Source organism: Chelmon rostratus, chromosome 18 (genome assembly GCF_017976325.1).
Source record: "Chelmon rostratus isolate fCheRos1 chromosome 18, fCheRos1.pri, whole genome shotgun sequence".
In the NCBI taxonomy this organism is placed as follows: Eukaryota; Metazoa; Chordata; class Actinopteri; order Chaetodontiformes; family Chaetodontidae; genus Chelmon; species Chelmon rostratus.
In genome coordinates, this window is record NC_055675.1 from 1,277,802 (window position 1) to 1,302,577 (window position 24,776).

At 42.9% G+C, this 24,776-nt stretch overlaps 1 protein-coding gene across 1 annotated transcript in view; it reads right to left on the bottom strand.

Moving 5' to 3' along the window:
* The window catches only part of mdn1 (midasin AAA ATPase 1), a 60,515-nt gene that overhangs the window by 31,651 nt on the left and 4,088 nt on the right, over positions 1-24,776 (bottom strand). Inside the window, exons 7-45 of the mRNA XM_041958320.1 lie at positions 24,414-24,545; positions 24,114-24,217; positions 22,817-22,931; positions 22,389-22,573; positions 20,387-20,468; positions 20,072-20,167; positions 19,700-19,812; positions 18,810-18,958; positions 18,659-18,719; positions 18,054-18,265; positions 17,857-17,960; positions 17,465-17,609; positions 16,152-16,248; positions 15,745-15,858; positions 14,562-14,709; positions 14,181-14,288; positions 12,724-12,875; positions 12,433-12,611; positions 11,432-11,640; positions 10,268-10,414; positions 10,015-10,156; positions 9,794-9,928; positions 8,749-8,887; positions 8,106-8,238; positions 7,778-7,908; positions 7,143-7,281; positions 6,786-6,900; positions 5,562-5,822; positions 5,272-5,469; positions 4,755-4,963; positions 4,532-4,654; positions 4,245-4,442; positions 3,527-3,634; positions 3,181-3,369; positions 1,803-1,892; positions 1,449-1,712; positions 1,091-1,355; positions 789-948; positions 336-452 (exon numbers count right to left, since the gene is read on the bottom strand). Coding sequence (XP_041814254.1) covers positions 336-452; positions 789-948; positions 1,091-1,355; positions 1,449-1,712; positions 1,803-1,892; positions 3,181-3,369; positions 3,527-3,634; positions 4,245-4,442; positions 4,532-4,654; positions 4,755-4,963; positions 5,272-5,469; positions 5,562-5,822; positions 6,786-6,900; positions 7,143-7,281; positions 7,778-7,908; positions 8,106-8,238; positions 8,749-8,887; positions 9,794-9,928; positions 10,015-10,156; positions 10,268-10,414; positions 11,432-11,640; positions 12,433-12,611; positions 12,724-12,875; positions 14,181-14,288; positions 14,562-14,709; positions 15,745-15,858; positions 16,152-16,248; positions 17,465-17,609; positions 17,857-17,960; positions 18,054-18,265; positions 18,659-18,719; positions 18,810-18,958; positions 19,700-19,812; positions 20,072-20,167; positions 20,387-20,468; positions 22,389-22,573; positions 22,817-22,931; positions 24,114-24,217; positions 24,414-24,545 — 5,768 coding nt within the window. The remainder of the gene's footprint in view (positions 1-335; positions 453-788; positions 949-1,090; positions 1,356-1,448; positions 1,713-1,802; positions 1,893-3,180; positions 3,370-3,526; positions 3,635-4,244; positions 4,443-4,531; positions 4,655-4,754; positions 4,964-5,271; positions 5,470-5,561; positions 5,823-6,785; positions 6,901-7,142; positions 7,282-7,777; positions 7,909-8,105; positions 8,239-8,748; positions 8,888-9,793; positions 9,929-10,014; positions 10,157-10,267; positions 10,415-11,431; positions 11,641-12,432; positions 12,612-12,723; positions 12,876-14,180; positions 14,289-14,561; positions 14,710-15,744; positions 15,859-16,151; positions 16,249-17,464; positions 17,610-17,856; positions 17,961-18,053; positions 18,266-18,658; positions 18,720-18,809; positions 18,959-19,699; positions 19,813-20,071; positions 20,168-20,386; positions 20,469-22,388; positions 22,574-22,816; positions 22,932-24,113; positions 24,218-24,413; positions 24,546-24,776) is intronic.

A 24,776-nucleotide genomic window follows, 5' to 3' on the forward strand; every position in this document is an offset into this window, starting at 1 on the left:
CGATCAATACTGAGCACCGATCTGATACCTGTGTTTAATCAATAAGCTGCACGCCTCACTGTGTGGAAGAGACAGGGATCATTCCTTTATGTGTAAGGAAACAGCAGGCTTGACTTAAACACTACTTTCCTAACATTGTAAAACAAATGTAACAAATAAATAGACAGATACAAATGTGATGAATTGTTAGTTATTAAAATAATGTTAACCAATACCTGTTGCAGCTATCTGAGTCCGTATCAGACCAATATCTGATATCAGTACCAGTGACGGCGCATCTCTACTTCTTTCATGACTTAAAACAAAAGTGAACAGACACTCATTTTGCGTACTACCTGAAGTTAGGATGTGGGGTGATTTGGGGGGTCTTCCCATCTATGACACCACGTTCGTTGATGGTGAGAGATCCACCGGGCTCCAGCAGGGCATTGAGGCGATCTAGGACAGAGGCACTAAGCACATAACACACAATCAGTGCCATTTTGATGTTTTTGGTTTTTTTTTTCAAAATGCTATCTCAGACTGTTTCACGACAATCATTTCTTAACTGTCAAAAAAGCACGCAAGTGAAGAAAAGTGAAGTGAAAAGTGATTTCAGTGCATCTTTAAATGTTTTAAATATTGGAGATATTTCATAATAGAGATTTCTGAATGGTACATCTGTACACCTTTTCAACAATTATCCCTCTGTGAAACACAGCCCAGTGATGCAGCCATTCCTTCCAAATCCTTTGTGAGAGCAAAATCCGTGAAGTGAAACACACCTGGATCACTGCACTCTTACTCACCTGCAGAAGTTGACGTTGTCCATGAGCAGCCAGTCACCGGCCTGCAGGGCCTGGACCAGCATACCGTCCAACCACTCAAAGCCTCCGTTCGTCCAGCCATCTTCCAGCTGAGCCAGGCGCTCCTTCAGCAGCGTGAAGTCCATCTGCAATTTGGACATGTCTGGAGGACAAACACAAGCATGTTACAGCACCAGGAACGCATTCTTATACCGACAAGACTAAGTGATAAAAATAAGAATGGCTGGAAGAATTCCCCTGCATCTGAGGCAGTATTCAGCCGTCAGACAGTACGGGACCGTTACCAGTGAACACTTTGAGCTTGGTGTTGAGTTTCTGCAGGAGCAGGATGATGACCTCTAGCTTGTTCAGTGCCTCTGAGTTGACGGTTCCTCCAGTTCTTTGCAGTCCTTCCTCCTTCAGCCAGTGGCAGAATAGACCCCAGGTCTGCAGCAGGAACTCTGTGTCCTGGATGCCAACATCCAGCGACATCAGGCCACGCCTTATGACCATGGCAACAATGTAGTCCACACTCTCCAGGACCTGTTGCCATGGCCGCATGATATCCACCTGGAATGAAGAAAAGAGAGCAGAGTGACGTGGTCTGCGGTTTTAAGACAATGAGAAAGGATTAGTGAACTAGACACCTGAGTTTGTGGTTACCTGTTCGAAGCCCCCCAGCAGCTCTGTGGTGTCCATGGCACTGTTCATGGCCATGACCCTGAGGCGGTGTCCCGTCAGCAAAGCTAACAGTCTCACCAGGCTGGTCTTTCCGCTGGCCGTGGGGCCGACCAGTATGGTCATCCAGCCCTTCTCCACACACTTCATCATGGATTCCAGGGGCCGCAGTGCCTGATGTGTGATAGACAGTGGGGGGTCCAGGGCCACAGGGGCTCCTCCGCTGCGTTGCAGGACAGAGAAGCCCACCTACAGGGGCAATCCATACCAGTGGAACTCTTTAACTCTGTCCGTGCAATTCAAAATATTTGCTGCTGAAAAATGTGTTTTTTGACAAACCTGCAGGTTGAGTGGAGTGATGTGGAACTCTCTGGAGCCGCTGTAAGGCTCAAAGTCCTCCCCAAACACCTTCCTGAACACAGAGAGCACCTGTGTGGGACAGGAGGGGGGTCACAGACTGAACAGTGTATGTTACTCGGTTCATAAAAGCAGTGGAAAAAGCCACAAAAATACTACAATTACTGCCTCACACTTGTATGCCCCCGCCAAGAAGTCAAGGTGCAGTTTGCATTCAAGTCATACTAACTGTCTTTTTTAATGAAATGGAAGGTATCACTCTATTGACATGTGTCCAGAGGACTGATAGAGAGCTTCATCACATGGTGCAACAACAATCAGCTGAAGCCTAATATCAGCACAACCAATGAGCTTGTGATGGACGACAACGCTCAAATATGGATGTTGCTGCATAGAAGCTACAAACTGTAAATGTGGATGCTTCACACACGCTCAAGATTAGAGTCACCAATTCAGTATCTGAGCAAATGTGAAATATGGTCACAATCTGCCAAAGTGTTAATCTTTGTCCTTTTGGATAGAAAATGTTATCACTTCATCATCATTTAATCCTATGAGACATCTGTGTAAAATTCTGTCAGAATTAGCATATGACTTCTTGAATCAAGGTCAAAAATTTGTTTTTGTGTGGTCACAGTGACCTTTAACTACCAAAATCTAATCAGTTCATCCTTGAGTCCAAGTGAACGTTTGTGCCAAATTTATCATGGTCACGAGAAAGGGATGCACATACGTAAGTACAGTAGGACGGATGGACAACCTGAAAACATAATACCTGCAAAGGCACAAAATGGAGAGTGGCCACTGAATGCAGGACAGTGTGAGAATTTAATATGCTCAATATGTGCACAAATAGAGGCACTTAATGTCACAAAGAACATACATCTTTTTTTTCTTTTAGTCCAATTCCACTAATGAGAGGCAGCATAAAATAATTAAATAACATTAAACTGTGGTGATTTTTTTTTCAATGTACAGTGGTAACTTATTCATAAAGCAAATATGACATGTTAGTATAAAACCTCAGCATCACCTCCAGTGTGATGGGAATGAGTGACCCCAACACGACGGAGGTGGCCACTGAGATACTTTGAGGCTTCTCAGACCTTCACACAATGACCATACTGAGGAGCCAAAACAACTCAAAACAAGAGCATTGGCCAGCAGCCCCAAACTTTCTATAGAGAAGGCCACTCTCTCTCCAGCCAGACTACGGTCTAAAAACATCCCAAATAATTATCGGAGGGTTTGGCAGAGATCATCTTCAGCGTGTTCTCATTCAACAGATCAAATTCATTGATAACTGAATGAAGTTTCTTGTGGACCCTCAGACACGAGCGAAGCTGGTGAAACAGTGTACCTGAGCCTTGTCAGCCTCTGATCGCATCCTGTCAGCATACACCAAGGCTACATGCTGGCCGGGGTTGAAAAATCCTGGCGATTGGTCAGCCTGCATCAGCTGACACCAGCGGAACATGTCGCGCAGGTTGAACTCCCAGGGGCTTCCTTTCTGACCCCACTGCCGCTCCACACACACCTCCTGGACAAGCTGTTGAAAGCAGAAAGAAACTTATGGGTGTCTTTCACCTCACTAACAGCTTCAAAGGTGTGAAACGCTGCCTGACGCTGGACTTGCCAACAACTTGTATGTTGTTCCCTTCAGCAGACGGTCAACGTCATACGACAGGAAGGGAAGAGAAACCTACCCTGTTACTGAACTCCACCATTTTAGCAATGATCTCCTTCTCAATGCTGGGGAAAATAGAGTCTCCTATGAACTCCATGTCTTTGCTCGTCAGCTGGTCCACAAAAACCTGAGAACGCAGAGGTAAGTCAGCTGTCATGAACAGAGATGAAAAAGGTTGATAACTGCTATTACTCTGCTCAGTTCTTCTCTGAGCTCCACTTTCAGAGATCAGAGCAACAGCAGCAACAGTAAATGTGAGAAACCATTAACAACACAAGCTATGGGAGTACAGCAGAGTAAACCTTACTGTCTCTGAGGAGAAATTTGTTGTGGGCAAATAAGGCTCAATAAGATTTTGAGTTTGTGGAATGATATTCAGAAATATTTACAAAGTGTGTGGTCGTCTATGAGCCTTTGTAAACCTGGGAAATGCTCCAGTTTGTAGAAAAGACTTATAGTTTCACAAACAGTTGAGAATGTCTATAAAAAAATTGTGCACAGATCTTTTCCCAGTTTTCTCAAGATCTCACTGGAATATCTTGATCATTACAGTCCATATTGTGACAAGTTAATGGTGTTTTTATTATGTTTAAAACAGTGTATGCTCGCCCCAGTTTCCCAGAGCCCACAGTGACATATTCAAATCTATCAAATTTTTATTGATCATAAATACACAAATGAGTAAAGAAGCGAATTAAACACAGCAAAGAACCAACAAATAAACAAATAGGCCTTACCTGAGTGAATCTGTTGAGGAAAGATTTGGGCAGTCCCTTACGCCCACCGCCCTGAGTGAAGGGGTTCTGGCAGCCAAAGATCTTGGTCTTCTCATGCTGAACCTGGAAGCTCATGCCCAGTTCAGGAATGTAGATCTCTGCTCGGTGATCGAAGCAGGCGTTCAGACCCTCCAACACTGACTGAGAGGCCAGGTTCAGCTGGCAGAATGAGGAACAATCAGTTTAATATCAAAGGCTGTATCAGAAGGCTCCATTCCATAAAAAATGGTGTCAAAAGTGGTCCTTACCTCATCCAGGACAACCCAGTGGCCTGCCTTCAAAGCAGCCAAAAGGGGGCCATCACGCCATGCAAACTCTCCTCCTTTCCCTCCCTCCACAGGGAGATCTGTCCCAAACAGATCAGTGACATCCTGCCAGAGAGGGCACATCATCAGCATCAGAGCCTTCGAGTGTTTTAAGTTCATTCAGGAGCACAAAGGACAGCCTCTGAGTGTCCACATAAAGGCTTACCGTTTGCTCGGACAGGTTGATTCTGACCAGGCGATTCCCTGAAGCTTTTGCCAGTGCTGCCACGAGGCTGGTCTTTCCCACACCAGGCGAGCCCTCCAGCAGCACAGGTCTCTGCAGCTTCAGCGCCCGCAGAAGCCTCTGGGCATTCACTGCGGTGGTGCCTGCTGCGATGGCGTAGTCTGAAAGGTTGCGGCTCTCGGTCTGAGGCCCTGAGTGGACGTATCAAGTAAAGAGCCATTTGATTCAAGCACAAGAAGGGAAATTCAACTGTAAGTAAAAATGAATAAATAAGTATATAACATATAATAACGTATATAACAACAAGGGCTTTATTTTTCCTGCTTTGACAGGTTAGTGTTACTTGTGTTACTGTGATAATCCTTTATGGATTGTTGATACTAAACACTTGAATATGTGATGTACGGTTTGGGAGGTATGAACAAAAGCACAAGAAGCAGATGATGATATAGGATATGAATACAGCAGCTCATAAACTTGAATTAATTGGAGTCAGTACCTAAGGCAATGTAGAAGGGGTCAATGCCGAAGAAATCTTCCCCCCATTGTGGTTCCCGCGGCAGGCTGCTGTCATAGACTCTCAGGGCGTCCAGCATGTCTTGATCCAGCTTGGTCATCTTACTCAGCCGCTGCTGCAGGAAGCCGAGGCACAGCCGGCGTGCCAGGAGGGCGCTGTCTGCGCTGGACGCTGTGGTTCCTGCAAGAAGAGGGAGCCTCAGCTCACATACCTTAAACACCTCCCTTAAGAGACAAATTCTCAGTAGAAGTAAAAATACGCCGTCAGCTCACCGGAACCAATGCCGTCTATGTAGACCAGACATGCGGCGTGAATAAAGGCAGTAACAGTGTCCAGTCTGAGGTCCCACTCTGCTTCTTCTTCATCTTCCAGGGCTCCCATGGTCATGAAGCCGTCCTCGTCCCGCTCACACACAGTGTTCAGGAAGTTGACCCATGACAGGATGTCCCTGACGCTCAGGATGCAGCGCCGGCCGAAGTCCTGTCGGGTGAGCCACTCCATGAAGTCCAGCATCAGCTCTGCGATATCGCCGCCTGCATTTGAGAACAAACAAACCACATCAGTTTAAACTGAGGTGAGCTCTCAATGCGCAGCCAATGAAATGACAACTGTCAGTGATGTAACCTGAGAGAAAAAACTTTTTTTCTGTGTTTCAGAGTTTTCAGAACAGTAAATTGTTGTTCACTTGGAGCAGCAGCAAGCTGTAAACACAACGCTGACATATTATCACCTCATTAAGCTGTGGTGGTGGAAGAGTCGGCAAACGGTTGACTATTTCCAAACACAGCAGACACACGGCAACATTAGCTTTCATTGCCGCCATCTGTGTGTCCACCTGATGAATTAATATTCAGTCTCTTTTGGCTCTGTTTTTGGTCTCCACCAAGTCCTGAGAAAATTTCTGACTCTTTAGCTGCTAAATGTTCCACTTTGCAAGCTGGACACTAACTCTGTCTGCTGTCTGCTGCTGAGCAGGGAGTGTACTGTGGGTTGACCAACACAGCCACATAGGAACACATGGCACTGACGGTGAGGTAAACCTAGGCTGGCTATACTTCTGCCATTTCCCTTGAGACTTGATGCTAGCGTTGCTAACAAAAAATAAAAATGAATAGCTAGCTAGCTAAAGAAACATATTTCAGAACAATTTTATGTCTACTATGGGGAAACCAGTTGTTTCTCCAAATCATCTAAAGATCAAAACTGAATATGTAAGAGGTTAAATTACTGTTCAGTCACATGTAACTTCTTGATGATCTAATCAGTTATTTTCATGAGAAATAATTTAGACTTTCAACAAGAATTATGATACAATGATTATGTAGAAATGCTTATGATCAAGCTATGTTTCTCAAATGTGACAAGCAACTAAGAAACGTATATATTGTGTAATATAAAAGAAATCAGAGAAAATACATATTAGCGTGTGAGCATTTGGTAAGTTGTAATCAGGACATTTAACTGATTGACTTGAACTAAAACTTGTTTCAGTTTACCATCGAGAGAGAGGCCTGAGCGCAGGTTGTGTTGGATAATCTGAACCAGGTCACTGCGGCCGTTGCTCTGAGGACACCAGATCTCTGTGAAACGGTTCCTGAGGGCAGGAGAGAGCTACAAACACACAAGCACAGACGTCAGACTCTACCAACATACTGTCCTGGCTGATTACTCTTAAAACATCCTACATTCAAATTCATTCAAATTAATTACAGGCAAAAACAAAACTGTAAAAAATCAGCAGCTAGGCCTTCACTGTCTTCTGAGCGTTGTATCAGCAGTTTGACTTTTCTGCTGTTTTTGCTACCTTTATCCAAAGCTTCACTGGCTATTTTTCTTTTCTTTTGTCAATCTACCTCCTTCTTGCCAAAGTCTCCTCCAGGGTTCATGGTGGCCACCAGACGGAAACCCGCAGCTGCTTCGATCAGCTCCACGTCATCATTGTCCCCGCTACCCTTCTCTGCCAGTACGAGGGACTTCTCCGTCTCTAGAACACTGACGACAAACACAACACGCTGTCAGGGGCTCGTCTTACTGTTATTTACCAGCATGTGGTCCACTATGGGGCAATGCATCATGTTCATGTTGGATTGTTGCTCAAATACAATGTGAGCACAAAATATCATGCCAAGTGAAACAAAAGTAGACTTTGTGGCACTATACACTCACAAGTGTCGCACTACGTCGTATACAATTCTGACTGTCATCAAGATGTGCAATAAAAGCTTGGAAAGGATCAACAAAGGTGCGTTTTGTGGAATGAAATGTCAAGTTTGATGTTTGATGATTGACATGTTTGCTTATGCTTATTTCTGTGACTGAACATCTGTACAGATGGTCTCACATCAACCTCATACCAAAGGGTATCACAAGGTTATATATTCATATACACAAAGTATAGAAATCTTTATGTGTCCTGAGAGTCGCCTAAATCCAAACTTGTTGATATCGCTAATGTAATGAAATGTAAATTCTGTTCATGTGTGTCTACCTGTTGAGTCTCTCCAGCACTGAGTCATCTGCCAGGGAGATCTCATCCATGAGAAACACTCCTCCCTCTCTCATGGCCAGCACCAAGGGGCCGTCATGCCACTGAAACAGGCGGCTGTCCTCACCATCAGCCTACACACACACATGCACATGCACACGCACACACACGCACACAAAGACACATGCACACGCACGTGTGTGCGCGCACACACACACACAGACACACATACAATTTTTTAATATGTTATTAAATATGGAATAATAACAGGGCTAGTGTTTTTAGCGTCTTTTTCTCTGACGGTTTCTTTACACCACAGACTCATCAGTACCTGATGTGTGTGTCTGACAGGCCGCAGGCCTCCCAGGAAGTCGGACGTCTCCATGTGCAGGTGACAGTTGACAGAGAAAAACTTCTGTCCAGCCAAAGCAGCAAACAGCTGGCAGATTGTAGTCTTTCCACATCTGGTGAGGGAACAGGAAGAAGAGCTTAGCATGTTTAAATAATCACACACCGTGACGGCTGTTGTGTGTATTATTTTATGGGGTGCCAGCCAAAAGATATCCTCACACATTAAGTCTCACACACACATAAAGTCAGCCAACATCATGTTCACCATCCTAGTTTATCATAGGCTAATTAGCAAATAACACAAAGCACAACTGAGGCTGGTGAGAATGTTTTTGGATTTGCAGGTATTTGGTCAGAAAGTATTAGACACATTCTGACCTGATGGTGGGGCTACAAAAAAAGTCAACGGATCACTAAAGTTACTAGGATTCATCATCTGGGAAGCATGGATGTCAGAACAAAACGTCCTCTCAATCTGTCCAGTAGCTGTTGGGATATTTCAGTTTGGACCAAAGTGTTGGATCAACCATTGCTGCCAACCACAGAGCCAGAGTCCATTTCACTCCAATCAATTTCAAGACAGAATAAATTCTGGGCAGTGGGCAGTGACATTTGAATCTCACCCAGTGTCTCCTACAAGCAGGACAGACTCGCCGAATCGCAGCGCCCGTCCTACCAGCACAGCGAGCCTCCTCATTCCGTGTGTCCACACCACATGGCGGAACTCCTCTGGAACGCCGGCGATGCTGTCGATGAAGGGACCTGCCAATCAGAACATCAAGACAACAGGAGTGTTCATCAGGCAGACTAGATGGTTCCATTTTCTGCTTTGCTGTAAGTCTGTAGGGTCCACAATCTCTTTGCCCAAGATACAGAGAGTTTAGTAGGAGGTCCTACACACAAACAAGCTAAATATGAGCTGTACGAAGCAAACATTTAGAGTTTAAAATGTAATCATGTTCATCATTTATTCATTCATCTATTTAGCTAATTATTTATTTATTTTGTCTGTCTGTTTGTTCATCCTGTTTGCTTATCTTTATTATTACAATGTGTAATGTATATTTGATGTACATTTGCACCACCATGTGCACCTTTTTATATCACTGACCTTGTCTCAGACACTGTTTCCATGTTTAACTGAAAGAATCTAAATAAATAGTTAAAAAAATGTATTCTTGTATTCATTTGGCTTATGACAAAATGAAATAAACTTTTTTTGAGGGTGAAACTGATCCCTGTCAAGGAGGACTGCCACTGGTGTCTGACAGTGTGAACGGCTGTAAAGAGAACACATTGCCTAATAACTGACACTTAACAAAGTGTCCTCTTTTGTAAATGTAGGCTCAATTCTAAGTTAAATTAAAACCAAAGACTAATGACCACTGAGGCTAAGTGTGAATTTCTGTTCTGTGATGAAAAAAAAAACGAAAACTGTGACTTTTTCATTTCTTTTGAATTTCACTTTGTGTGACACATTTTTTTCCAAAGTTACACTCTCGCTTTCAACGCAGAGTATGTCATGTCTGCCACTGGGGGTCTCTCATTCAAAACAATCCAAACAAAAGATGTACTTTGATGACATTGTGAAGGAGAGACACCAAATTAAGGAAACGCTGATACTACAACGTGCTGTAAATTTTTGAAACAGTGCTATGTTCCACTTACTGAACTGGCTGGTGACCTGCTTTTGAGAGAACAGGTTTTCAGGGACCACTGTTCTCTTGAAGTGCTTCTCCAGGGAGGACAGGATGATGGCCTCCTCCTCTGGCTTCCTCACACGTCCTGCCAGCAGCATGTACCCTGAAGACAACAACAGCTTTATCTGAGATTTCAATGGAACACAGGCGTCGGTTGGCGCTTATACAGAAATGTCTGACGAGCCTCACCATCATCAGCCAAGTGCTGCAGCCAGTCCTGAGAGGCCGCCGTCTGCTCCTCCAGCCGGTAGCGGTCTGCCCAGCGGAACAGATCTCTGAGAGTGATGAAGCCATGTTTCCCCGCAAACACAGAAGATCCCCTGCGTAAGGACTGGAGGGGGGAAACACATTTCACGAACGCAGTTAGGATCAACCAAGACAGGCAGGTCACACACAGGGTACACAGGCAGTACTACAATAACATACCAGAGTGCACAGTTACCTGAAGGTCTTGCATGACCTTGACCAGCTTGGTGCAGTAGGTCGGAGGCAGGCTGCACCTTTGGTGGAGGATGGTCTCCAGCTCTCCACTGGGCAGCTCGTCAAAGTGCAGCTCCACAAAGCGGTTCCTGAAAGCCCTGGAGAGCACCTGGAGAGCAGTTAGCAAAGATTACTCAAACTGTTTTCAGTTAATTTAAACACAAGATACTTGTGCTCAAAAAGAGGATTCATTCTCAGTGAAGAACCTTGGAGCTCTAATCTGCCTCTATACCTGCCAAAGAGCAGTGATTCCTAACACGTCTCTGGGGGTCATCAGGTGGAAACCTCCCTTCAACAGTGCTTCGCCTACTTAGTCCCACTACACCTCCAGGAGGTTAGGCAGTGAACTCCGGCGTCCCAGAGTCACCCCCCCTAGTGCCAGTTCACACTGCTCCTACACAATCCAAACAGCACCGCCACGTTCAACTGACCCAGAGATGCTCCAGGTAGTGGCCAGTACCGATGCTACCATTCAGATGCAGAGTACGATGTCAGTTAGAGATATTTGATAAAATACAATCCTAGATGCTATTCTTGGTAAACTTCCTGTCTAGGTCTGTAAAATGCCTCCACCTGTTTGAAGCAACTACCAGAGATAATCTTCTAATTACAAGATTACATTCATTCCTAAAATCAACCACTATATGTTTTATGAAGAATGGAACTGTCAAGCTCTCTTCTTTAAGCCTTTCACAATATATGCTATTGTGCAATATGTAAATTATTTTTTGTGACTGTTAACTACAAAATAAAGTGTCAGAAACACATTGACAGTTGTCTTGGATACGTAGAATACGGATGCTGCTATAGATGGAGCTAGTTTAGAACTCATCCTGAGAGGCCAACCCCATTGGCAGTTTTAGACCATCCTCTTATTTTATGGCCAACTGTGTCAAAAGCTGCACTTAAATCTAAGAGAACCAGAACCAAAACCTTACTGGCATCAAGTCTGAGATCACTATCAACATTGTTTTTATTAAATAAGCAGATTAGATGAGTCACCATATTATTAACATTCATCCTCTGGGGGCCATGAGTATCCGTATCTAATTTCATGCCAATCTGGCCAGTGGCTATCTTAATCTGAAGATATGTGAGTCTGTAAAACTCTCTCAGACTGGTCTACCTTTCTACCACCATAGAGACCAGGGGGATTCTGGGTAGCAAACAGCATGAATCTGGGGTGAGCCTTGATGACTTCCTGTGTCTCGGCCACAAAGAGTTCCCTGTTGTCATCGAGAAGTCTGTTGAGAGCCTCCAGGACGTCGGTGGGGGCGAGGTTGAGCTCATCCAGGATGATCCAATAGCCTTTCCTCATGGCGTCTATGAGAACACCTGGAGCAGGCAGACAAGCAAAGGGCATATTAGTCTGGGGGGATGGCAGAGTTCAAAACAGCTGCTCACTGCATTTAATTAAACGCTCCAGTATTTGGAGCAGCAGGACGGGTTATGTATTTTGCAAATTAATTTAAAAACCATTGTACGTTCCTGAGTTTCTCTTCACAATATTCAAAATGTTTATTTCTGGGCTTTCTCTGCTCTGGTAGGAATAAAAACTTGTTCTATTAACTAATTTTGGTTTGTTCTTTTGAGTCTAAAAAGTACTGTCATCCACCTTTTAAAAAACAACTATGTGTAGCTTTGAATTTCTAACTGCAAAAGGCATTTCAGGTCCACATTTTCCCAGAAAAAAATAGTGTGGACATGACATTTGTGTCTTCAATGGCAGCCTCTGCCCTGTCCAGAGTAACAGTGTGGGTCACTGATGTGTTTTTAGAGCTGGAGCTCTATGGCACATAGGAAGAAGATGTATCTGGCTTTGATATACACATTATACTTAGTAAGATACATACATTGCTGGTTAGGCTCTGCACAGGCGATTTCTTGACATTACGAAATAGAACAATGCATCAACATGGTTGGTCTCATACTACAACTCAGCTGGCCACAAATGCCAAAGTTCCAAAGCAAATGGCAGTCAAATAATAACATTTTCTTATATATGTACATCATATCGTGATCCATCTTTCAGCCTCACATGTCCTCTGAAGTCTGAGTTACTGTGCAATGGCCTAATATTTGAAAACCTTTTCCTTTTTCAAAACAGGTTGGCATGAGTGCTCATACCCTCTTTGAACATCAGCTTTCCCCTGTCGTCTGATGAGTAGCAGCCTATGTACTCCTGGATGTCGGTGTGCTCGTGGTTGTTGATTCTCACACATTGGTTCCCTGTGGCTGCAGCCAGCCAGCGGATCAGACTCGTCTTCCCCACAGAGGTCTCTCCCTGGATCAGCACTGGGTGAGTCCTGTGAGGCCAAATCATTAAGAGAGAGAGTGATTGATATATGAACACCAATGCCAACCAACATACATAAATAAACCTGACCTGATGGTCAGGCTTGGCAACAGTTTTCCTACCCTGCAGACACCACTCTGGCGAGGTCGCGGAGGTTGAGTTTGACTGAGGTGGTAAGAATGTAGCTGGGGTCTGGAGCCAGCTCCATCGCCCCCTGGGACACCCAGTAGCCCTCCACTTCCACACACGGCCGGCCAGAGGGCGCTGGGATGGGCTGCAGAAAACATAACAAAACACTTCATCTGTTACAAATATCCTTGTGTACATAAAGTATGGAATTTAAAGCATAGCTTTTCATCTGAAGATTTCTGTAGTGACATGCTGGTAGTTAAAAAGAATAAAAGAAAAGAAAAAAGAAACTGAACTAATCTGAGTTTCACTTTAGAGCTTGATTTTTGTTTTGCTTTTGTTTTTTAACAATAAAAATTAAAAATGTACTATGGATGAATGGATAGACATTATTTATGAAATTTATATAATGGAGCGGCTGTCATATTCCCCTAAACTCCAGAAAGATAGATTTTACAAAATTTGGAGCAAATGGACTAAATATGTTAAACCTATAAGACCAGACTTCTCTTAAATTATTGGAAACCTTTGTATTTTGTTACATGGATGTACTGATATTTTGTTTCTATACCTCTCCAATGTGAAGGCCTCCCGTGTTCTTGTAAATAATTCATACTTAATGTTTAAATAAAGGTTCAAAAATATTTGAAAGAGCTGTATGGAGATATTCTCAGATGATCTATGACTACTTATTTGATGATGTCATTGTATACATGTGTTTATGATGATTATTTTACGTGATTATGACATTGCCATTTGAAAGTGCTCTTTCTAAATTAAAAAAAAAAAGAAAATTAAAAATGTGACCTCGTATATGTAACTGGTGGCTACAATACAAAACCAACTGTAGGGACTTCAAAAATCCATTTTAAGCAAACCCTAAATATTACCTTGTCTTCCTGAACCCTTTAGTCATGTGGATTTTATTTCTAAATTTAATAACAAACAAACAGCTCAGTAGTAATAAAAAAGGGATTAGAAAAATGTACTGAATGAAAACAGCCTTCGTGTTAAAAAAGAGAAACTCAGTAGTGATGGAATGTTTTTGTACTGACTGAATTAGCGTTGTGGAAATGTACATTATATTGAATTTATCAAAACAACTGATAAACATGGAGGAAGAGCAGAGTTAGCAACAGTAAATTAAAACAGAAGTAATCCCTATCGGAAAACAGGGAGGTGCATCATGGAACATACTTATAAAACAGGTGGCACTAGTAACAGAGGCCTGTCTCTAATATAAGCCTGTTACAGGCCTGCATCTCTATGTGGTAAAGGTAAATAAAGGCTCTGGTCACTATTTGAGAATTTGCACTAATTGTTACTGTTTTTGAGGTAAGATATTTCTACAGCTCAAATGCAAAACATCTAAACATCCATTAGCACCCATAAAATTTACAGTAAAAAAAAGAACTTCAAAAGGAAGGAACTAGCTCTCAGAATGTCTTACTTGTTTGAGACACTTGATGTTGCCCATCAGGATGTGCTGACACACCAGTTTCTGGACCAGAGGGTGGGAACTTCTGTCTAGCTGAGTCAGGAAGCTCAGACAGAAACCCTGCAACCATAAATCAGTGAGACGTTCAACTTCGAATGCATGAAGGTGACTGGAATATTATTGTTACAAGATAACAGCAAGTCAAAATAACTAATCTAATGATCTAAACGTATTTCACCAACCATCTATACCAACCCCTGTGCAAAAAAGTGGCACAAAACCAAAAATACTGGCACATCTCAATATCACTCGAGGTAAATGAGAACATGTTTTTCTCTTGGATTTCAGCAAACTGACCCTTTAAAATGATCATATCTCTCTCCAGCCTCCTACCTCATAGAGTGAGCGCTGCACACTGATGCAGGGGTTTGCTGCCACATACTTCAGTGCCCTGCACAGAGTACGAAGACTGTAGTGGGGTCTGTGGCCCGTCCCATCCACCAGATGTGAGTTGGCCTCCTTTCGTACTGCTAGGTAAAAACTGCACACAAACACAATTAACTGTTAAGGATTAAATCAGCACCCTGTTTGGGCCAATTGTGTTCTCTGAAAAATGTAACACAGCAGACATGAAGAGTGAGGAAAGAGTGAGGTTTCAGTTTGAGATCGGTTTTCGGGAAGAGGACTGGCACGTGCTATTTTTTCCTAACATACCTTGGTGTTGCCAAAAACCTATGCCCTTGGCCTTTGACAGTATAACAATAAAAACAGAAATGCTATACAAATTACTCTATTACTAATGCACTAACCCCACTTATAATCGGGTCTAGTTTCCTAAATAAAAGCCTTATACCTTATGACAGATAATGTTGCATTAACATCTTTGTTACTTTACTGCCCTTCATTTACAGTCCATTTGATTTTCAATACAATGATTCAATTCTAATATATTTTTAGGATATATGTATATAAGTCAATAAATAACTAGAATTTCCGCATTGTGCTTGTGTGCCTCCACCAACCAGTCAAGCTGAGGTCACAGTGACCCTGACTTGATTTCAGACCACCAAAATGTATTCATTCAAATTCAGTTAATCCTTGAGCCAAAGTGAACAATTATGGTTTATTTGCTGAAATTCCCTTAAGGCTTTCCTGAGATATAACATGAGATATTCATGAGAATGATTCAGAGGTCACATTGATCTTAGATCACCAAAATCTAATCAGTTCATTCTTGAGTCAAAGTGATCATATGTGTCAAAAAGTAATTGCTTCACAGCTTCACAATGGACGGACAACCATAAAAGATAAAGCCGCACACCGAGACATAGAAATCTAGATTAAGGTCTTTCTTTACACTCAGAAACCATGCAGAAGACATTTTCTATTATCAGCCCTGAGTAGTGCCTCTAAGGGTGCATACAAATAAGAAGGATTTTTAGTATAACTGTCTGCAAAATGAAATGCAACCCGTATACACCTTATACAAAGACTTCTGGAGCCATGGTTGCTTTTAGCACTGTCTAGGGCAACGGTAACTTGATTTTACATGCTGCAACATTATGTACCGGCTAACCTTATGATGCCACTGATGACACTTCTGTGTGGATTCAAGCCCTTGAGGTAGTCTGAAACCAGAATCCGCAGGTCTCCCTCATTCTCCAGCTCATCCACATACAGTTCAGTAAACCTGGTAGAGACATGCACACATGAGCGTGCACACACACACACACACAGACACACACGCACACACAAAGACACAAACACACACACAGTTTACACATGAAACATGTACCATTTCTTTTGCACATCACTATTACAAGAACTACAGCAATTGCTGCTCTGAATGATTTTCCCTGATAAGCACGTTCTATTATCTTTACTAATTTAGAGTTCAACTTTGTCTGATGTGTCTACTGAAAGGAGAAACATCATTCTATGAAATAAAATAAAATAGTAGCTCAGTATTGTTAAGTCTCCCACCTGTTTCTGAGGCCCAGAGGCAGGTTTCTCTTTCCCACATCAGTGGCTGGGTTCATGCAGGCAAAGAGCCTGAAGTCTGGGTGGCGTACCAGAGGCTCTGTGATCAAAAAAACACAATATTAGCAACAATGGAAGGAAAAATGAAAAACAGTTCTAAATGGCTCATGTTTGACAGTGATATAGATCTGCCAGTCGCTGTGATCTTTGGAGGTCACATTTGGAGATGACAAATCAAACATCTGGTCAAAAAAGTTAGCACAATTAGAAGTTTAGCAGAATGAGCTAACATCTCGTAATTTAGTGCTTTGGTGCTGGTGGAAATGCTTTGTTACCTTGATGGCTGTGATCAGTGGTATTATTGCAGTATTTAACTGCACTTTTGTTGGGTTTATACACTGCAGACGTTTGTGTTTAGCATTTTTAGCCGGTGCTGACTGTTGCTTTCCCATCTTAAATGACAAAGTTGCCGGCAGCAAATCATGTGAGCTGCACTTATTAACATCATAGCCCTAACGAAGCTGTAAACCTGCCAAACTTAGCTGGTGCCTGGGTAACATGGTCTGACAGCCAGACTCATTCCTGGGTAAAAGAAACATCACTCTCACACCACAGGCAGAGCAGGCTGCCCACTAATCACAGGTTTGGTGGTTCAATCCCCACCTTCTCCTGTCCACATGTCCAAGTGTCCTTGGGCAAGACACTGAACCCCAAATTGTTCGCAGCAAAAACCTTGTCAAGCACTTCGGGTAAAAGAACCATGTAAATGTAGTCATGCACAACTGGATGGTGTGTGTTTGCAGTCCAACAAGGCCAACAGAGCAGCAAGAAACAATCTAGCTGTGTCATGTCTCATCTCCCTGCTGAACTTTCAGTTGGTGAAGTTCTGTCATATGCAAAACAATTACAGTGAAGAAGTCTTCACTGTTCAGTCTTCATTGTTGCTCTTGTTCATTCATGTCATATAAGTATTTTAAGCTCAGCTTAATATTTCTGATTCAGGACATGCTGTAGCTAGGCCTGTGATTTTCAGACACGTGTTTAATCAACATTTCATCTCAATACGGAGTTTCATCTAAAGGTTGTGAACATTATTTCGACTGCCAATAAAAAGTGTTTCTTCCAACAAAAGGTACAGAGCTCAAATGAACCTAGACGTTTGAACACTGGTTACAAATGTTGAAAACAGATCTAAGTGTATTCAACATTCGATTCGAAAAAGATTTGGATTCGATAAGCAGACAAAGTTCTGAGTTCAGATTCAATAAAATGCTGTCAAAGCCCGACCCTACTGTAAGCGTGACAGCAGTCCTCACCAGTGTCTCCACGGTCCAGTAGCACCAGAGATCCAGTACTGCCCTCCAGAAGTCCACTCAAACACTCCAGGGTCTCTGCCGCTGCCAGGTTGATCTCATCCAGCAGGATCCACTGGCCCTTCTTTACCGCCTGAGCTAATGTTCCCTTCAGAGGATACACAGAGGTAAGAGCAGCTGCACTCAGGATGTACTGTACTGGAATAAAGCTCAGGTCACAAACTCCTGAACTGTTTTTGTGCATTTTGCCTTTATTTAACAGTAAGAGTAGAGAGAGCAAGCGGGGGTGGGTATGGCAGCAACAAAGAACTGTGGGGGTTGAGGTTATGTGGTGCGTGCTTTAACCATTAGACTACGAGGGCGCCCTTTAAAGAGATATTTTTTAAGGTCTTTACCTCCACAAAGGCGAAGACCATGGCGGTCTCACAGGCTCGGATCTGTTGCTGGGTCTGGCTCAGCTTGGCAGCCAACGCCTCCCACTGCTCCTGCAGCACGGCAGCTTCACAAGCACACAAGAAAGATTAGCCTTTCAATGTGGTACACTGGCCAGCACACTCACTGCTATAACTGTTTACTCTTTCAAGCACACTACCATTTGATTTCTCCTGCAGCTCCTTAGTGAGGGCAGACTTGCAGACGTGGTCCATGAGTTTGAGCAGATCCTGCCAGCGCTTTCCCCTGAAGCAGGTCTGCACGTGGCCCAGGAAGGTCAGGTTCTGCTTCCTTGAGTACGTCTGGGAGAACAGGTCCTCGAAGGCCTCGCGCAGGGGGAGCAAGATCTGCTTGTGGTCAACTGGCTTGTACCTGCATTAGACAGAGTTTTAGTCCAAAGCAACATCTCTGCCATAAATCAGCAATGATACAGATAGGCTTTGCGCTTCTTTGAAACTATTCCTTAATTCAGAAAAAGCTTGGGAGTTTGAAGATGCATAATATGAAAGCGACTGAGGGGAGATGTGACTGGACTTTAAGGTGCCCTGTCACATTTTCTATTGTTTGTCAGCCAGCTCATTTTTTGGTGAAAAATGTGTCCATGTTTGATAGATTCCGCCCTTTCATAAGGACTCCTCTCTCGCATCACGAACAGTTTTCATCCATCAAAATGACAGATGGTATTTGATATTGGAGAGGCATTAACTTTTCAAGCAGTGGAAAGCTATGTTAATTTTACTTCAGTACAATCTGTGTGTCACTCACCCTCCAAGCAGGTCAGCAGTGTCACTCTGCTGGTTCATGTTCACAACCCGCAACCTGTGTCCTGGATTAAACACACAACAGGGAACATTGAACATAAAGGACAACCCGCTCTACCTGCTGAGCTACAGCCCAGCTCGGTTCCTGAGCTCACCTGTGACTCTGGCCAAGTGTTGGACAGTGGAAGTCTTTCCGGTTCCTGTTTCTCCCACCAGGAGAACGGGCTCCCCTTTGTTTACACACACTGCCAACTGTTCCAGCAGCACAGCAGAGGGACGTGTGGCAGCAAATGTCTGGTTGTCTCTGTTCATGGCAAAAACAAAACACGTCCAGTTTTATTTCTTGCAGGTAGATAGTGTTGTCATAGTCTCACCCTCTCAAACCTAAAACATGACTGAAGGTTAAAATGCTTTTTAAAAATCCTATAAGGCTACAAGACGTTTTCTCTAGTGTAAACACATTTAATGAGTGTTCAGAGAATTTACAGTAACTGTAACTTACAGTTACTTAACTCAAATCCATTTGAAAAGATGTTTATGGGATTGTCTTAATCCTGTTATCTCAACATCACAGGTTAACTATTTAATACTAAAGTATTACCAAAAATTGAGCTTTCACAAGAAAACTAAACGTCCTTGGCATGACTCTAATATCAAAAATTATATTTAAGCACAACATTTTCCAGATGAAAACTGTTGTCAGTGCTCTCTAGTGGACGAGCTATGCAATGGATATACAGTCTCTAAATTACCAAGCTAAATTTTATCGGGGTGGAGGAAGTGCAGCCATGTTAATATAAACCTTTTATAGTAACATGCAAGCACTTCCTTTGTTTTCAGTCCAAACTTTGACACCCATTCATATTGGCTTTGCAAAAGAATCAATGTGAATATTTGGGCCTGTCCTGATGGCCAAGCCATTAGATAGGTTTGTTTACCATAATGTAGTTTGAAATCAATTCAATGTTTATTCAATTTACCAGCAGGGGGTCTATTTGGTTCTATCAGTAGGTGAATATTGGCACAGCGACATTGTCCCACTTACACACTCAGCAGCACTGCTTCGGTCTGCTTTCGACCCAGAGTCACTCTGCCCACTGAGGCCTCCAGCTCAGTCAGCATGATGCCAGGCTGATACATGTGGCAGAAGTGCTGGGCCTAGAAACAAACAGGAACCAGGAACCAAAATCAGCCTTTATACCATGGAAAAGGAGGGAGATTTTCTTCCATACTGATTACAGCAATTAACAATTACAACAGGCTGAAACTGTCTTCATGTATGGCATCATACGGAATGATTCATTATCATTATTATCACGATTTTCTCATTTTCCAACCAGTCAAATCTGTTGGGTGGAGCTTTGCATAAATGCCCCCCCAAAACACAAAAGTTGGTCAAAAAAAGCTTGTCGAATACCTTCTCTTTGGAGATGTTGAGCTTGCATCCAATGATCTCGGCCATTCGCAGTCGACTATCTGGGCGAGACAGCATGGCTGTGAAGCAGTCAAGAGCCTGACAGAGAAAACACCACGAAAAAAGCAGCAGTCAATAAAAATAAGACACACATTATCACAACTGACCTACACTTTTATACACCGGCTTTTCACGTTCAGATTTGGCAGTGGGCATGAGCAGTACTTAACTGAATACCACTAAATGCTGATTTTTGGCAGCTATGTGGGCAAACTATCCCTTGATTTGGTTACTTTTTAACAAATCAAACCCACTAACCTCTTGGAAGACATGTTGTGCTGTGGCTGATGAGGTGCTATCAAAGTTAAAGTTGATCCGCTCACACCACTTCAGCAGGTCCCTGTGGAATCATGAAGGAGACAGATCAAGAAGAGATAATGACATGAAAATGAATGAACCACATTTTTTATTCATTTTAGATGACAAACAGATGGTATATAATTCCTGAATAACACACTAGCTGCAGAGTGAGAGACTCTCAACCAGAGTGCCTTATTCAGGTACAACATATTGTTTCAGGTGATAAGAATGTAATAAGACATGATTGGAGACTACTGAAACAAAGTGCTGCATGCATCTGATGACACATACGAAATGGACCTATGAAGAGTTGGATTAAATAACCATTTAATGATCCCAGAGGAGAAAGTTGATCATCAATAGCAGTGGTACAGATTTATAATACAATATAGTGACAGGTGAAGCTATGAGTAAATATAAAGAAGCATGAACGTTGACCTAAAGTAAATGTATCTTCTTCAATACATGAACCCCAATGACCTAGACCGACGCATATGAGAAACACAGGCTGAGCTATAAAGTTAATTACATCGATCCATGAAAAGCATATGTACTATTGAAGTGCAGAGCATGGAAACTACCAACACTTCCAACGCATTGATTTACGGCTGAATCTTCACCAACACACTTTCTGTGGACCCCACTGAAAGCGTATGGAAACCTCAAAAAGCACCGGGGCAGATGAGTAATGCCTCTAAGCCAGGACATGCACATAAAACTGTTACCTAATGAGAATGCCCCAGTACGACCTGCAGAATGTGTGATTCCAGCCCCTTGTCCAGAGGACAGTCCAATCAATAATCTATCGAACACAGCAGTAGCTAGTGGAAAGCTAATTAAAGTCATGGAGGCTGCCGCTGCAGACTGGCTGGTGGTTTTGATTGGGCGGAATCTGACTGATGTAGAGCCAAAGGGGGCTAAAGCTTTCTATGTTTGCCCCGACTGATGATGACCGTCAGGATAAAGGGCACTTGTTAGGGTGCAGAGAGGCCAGACACTGTGTGACAAAATGGTTGTTATATCAAGATTGGGTAAATGGCACATGGTCCAGTATGCAGGTACATTAGTGAGTTAGTTAGTTAATTATTAGTAAACTGTAAAATGAGTCAGATGCTTGTTGATTCTTGCCATAGACAATGTGACGGGCCATGGAGGCATTCCCAGGCAATCATCACACTTTCTCCTGGTCACTAGTGATGGTATGAACTGAGATGATGACTTTTGTGGAATCAATCAATTCAACTATTTGAATTAATTAACTTTTGCAGTAATGACACAACTACAACAGAATATTTTGTTCATGACTGCACAAAAGTGGTGTTTGAACTTCGATTCAGTGGCTCCGGCTGGAGTCTTAAGGTGTGCTCACTTGATTCTTAGTCCTAGAATTTTTGGTTTGTAACTGCAAATTTTCTGGTACGGGCATGGGGAATGGCATGCACTCTTCATGTCGTCCCTGGCATATTGGCATGCAGACAGCAGACTGCATAAGTGCATTTGCGGTCATATGTTCGACTGATATTGAACAAATACTGCATTAAAGTTTGGCCAAGCATGGTGTTCCTGGCAACAGCGATGGAGGTTCCTGCCCAACTGCAACTACAGTCACTTTCCCTACAATGTAACAGGTTGAGAGTTAACTCTACTTTAGGAAAGTAATACATCTTGTTCAAATGTTATTAGGTTGTGGTTTAGTATTGGATGATGATGGTCTACATGAGGTTTCAGTGTGGCTTTTTATTTTTGTCATGAATACAATACACAAAATGTGGTCTACCTTTAGAATGGCAAATCTAAGTGTTAAAAAACAAAAGTGTAGCTCTCTAGTCACATCAGATATAATCTGGCAGCAGGATGTGATGTGTTCAGTTGAATGTCTCAGGATGAAACATCAGTTTCTTTCATTAAGCGGCCAGACATAGGAAAGGGAGAGCAGACAGAGCAGTGAGCTGGGCCTCACCTCAGTGACAGGGCTCTCCCCTCCAGCGGTGTGCTTTTGTCCTCAGACTTGTGCTGCTGGCTGCCATCAGGGGACTGGACGCTGCTTGTGTCCAGGTCCGAGTGTCTCTCTCCAGTGAGCTGGCAGTAGATATCCAGGAGACGCTCTGAAACCACCGTTAGCCTAGGATACCTGCTGATGAGCACCTACACACAGAGAAAGAGGGTATAACAATAATACATGAGGTTAACGTGTAGGATTCTGCAGGTATAGGGCATTATCATGATGTCACCAAGCTCTATGCACTAATAAGAATAAGATCAGGGTAAGTTGTCGCGCCCTCACAGGTTCAACAGAGGCGTGAGAGGTGGTCTGATGAGGCAGTGTAAAGTGACATCACCTGTGCAGGAGAAGTGTAGGTGTATGGCTTTAAAGCCAACAACACTCACCTTCTTCAGCTCTTCTCGGGTCATGTTGCCCATTTGCAGCTTGGTCCAGTACTTGTCCAGCAGCGCTGCATGAGAGTTCAGTGGTTTGTGCCAACTGCCACCACTGTAGTACATCCTGTAATACACAAGCACACTCATGTTGCGGGCAACTGTGGCTTAGGAGGTAGAGGGGTCGTCCACCTATCAGAAGGATGGTGGTTTGATCCCTGGCCTCGGCAGTCAACGTGTTGAAGTATCCTTGAGCAAGATACTGAATCCCAAGCATCAGTGTGTGAATGCACTAATGCACGTAATGAGCAGGTGGGTGAATGGGTGAATGCAGGCTCCTTTTGTAAAGCGCTTTGAGTTGTCGGAAGATTAGAAAAGCGATATAAATACAGTCCATTTATGTCCGAAGACTGCTGTCTTCCACAATCTGTCATGTCCGACAGAGCTGAGAATGTGGGTTGCGGCCATGAAAAATCTCAAATCTCTGCTAAAAACGTAAATGGAAAAACTGTTAAATTGCCAATATATCTTGTTTCTTCAGACTTCAATCCACCAAACAAGAGTCAACAGCAGAATAAGTTTTTAGCAGAGATTTGACAAATTTTTCATGGGGGCAACCCAGATATTCAGCTCTGCTGCTCATCCCAATGCATGTTCCTTATAAATGTGGCACCATTTATAAGGAACATGGAAAGGGGAAATAAACAGGCTTTCCAGTGGTGTAAGATTTATTGGCAAGAAGCATTGTTACAACTAAGAAATAAACTACCAAACACAAATTTCCTCACTTTTTGTGCCATGTTTATAATTCATTCAGCATTAATGGTGCCTTCACAAATGTGCAGGTCACCCATGCCATGTGCACTAATGCACCTTCATATCATCACAGTTGCTGGCTTTTGAACTGTGGGCTGAAAACAAGCTGGATGGTCCCTTTCCTCTTAAAATCAATGATTTCCAAAAACAATTTCAAATTTTGACTCGTCAGACCACAGGACAGTCTTCCACTTCACCTCAGTCCATCTTAACTGAGCTCGGGACCAGAGCAGGCAGCTGTGTTTGTCAACTTTTCCAGGCAGCCACTGCCCCAAGTTTTCTGAAAAGTGTTGCTGGCATCAAATTTTAATTATTTAACATTTGATATATTGTCTTTGTGCTATTTGCAATTAAATATGGGGTTTTAATGTTTTGCAAACCATCACATTCTGTTTCTATTTAAATTTCACACAGGGTCCCAACTTTTTGTAAATGGGGTTGTGAAACTGGGACAGCCAAGCCAAGTACTTTTAGAACGCAGTGATATTCTTACCTTCTTGTTGCAAAGAACTGAAATCCAGGAGCAACATCAATGCAATCCTCCCGTCCTGGAATCATCAGCTTTTTATTCTCCATTAAAGGCAGGAGCACAGATATCTAAAAAAGAACATTCCAGTCCGGTTGTGGTTTGTGGACATAATATATTACAGGTCTAACATTAAGAGGGATTAGAAATATTCTATTTATTAAGTATCTATTCAGAAAATATAAGCTAATGGTTAAAGTATACTGATTATGTGTTGGAGCTGAAAACATTCATGTCTTCTATACTGTTCAACAAGTGTTCACTCACCACATCCAGAGGTGCATGGTCAATGTCTTCCAAGAGGATCCACTGGCCTTTAGATACCGCTTGTGTCAGTGTTCCTGGCTGCCACACAAACTTGCCTGGTATGTCAGTACAACGGTACATCCCTAGCAACATCTGTGAAACAAACAAAATGCATTCACAAGTTCTCAGTCATCCATCTGACCTCCACTGAATGGCACAGGGGTACTCCAGTGATTTAGTGCTGCACTTCCAGCACAGTGGGGGACTCACAGAGATACAGTATTCAAAAAGAATGGTCAAAATTGAAGCAGCAGAAACTGAGATATCCTCACTTTTAGTCCTTAGTATTGGCCAAGTTTCAAAAACACTATGTGCTGCAATTCC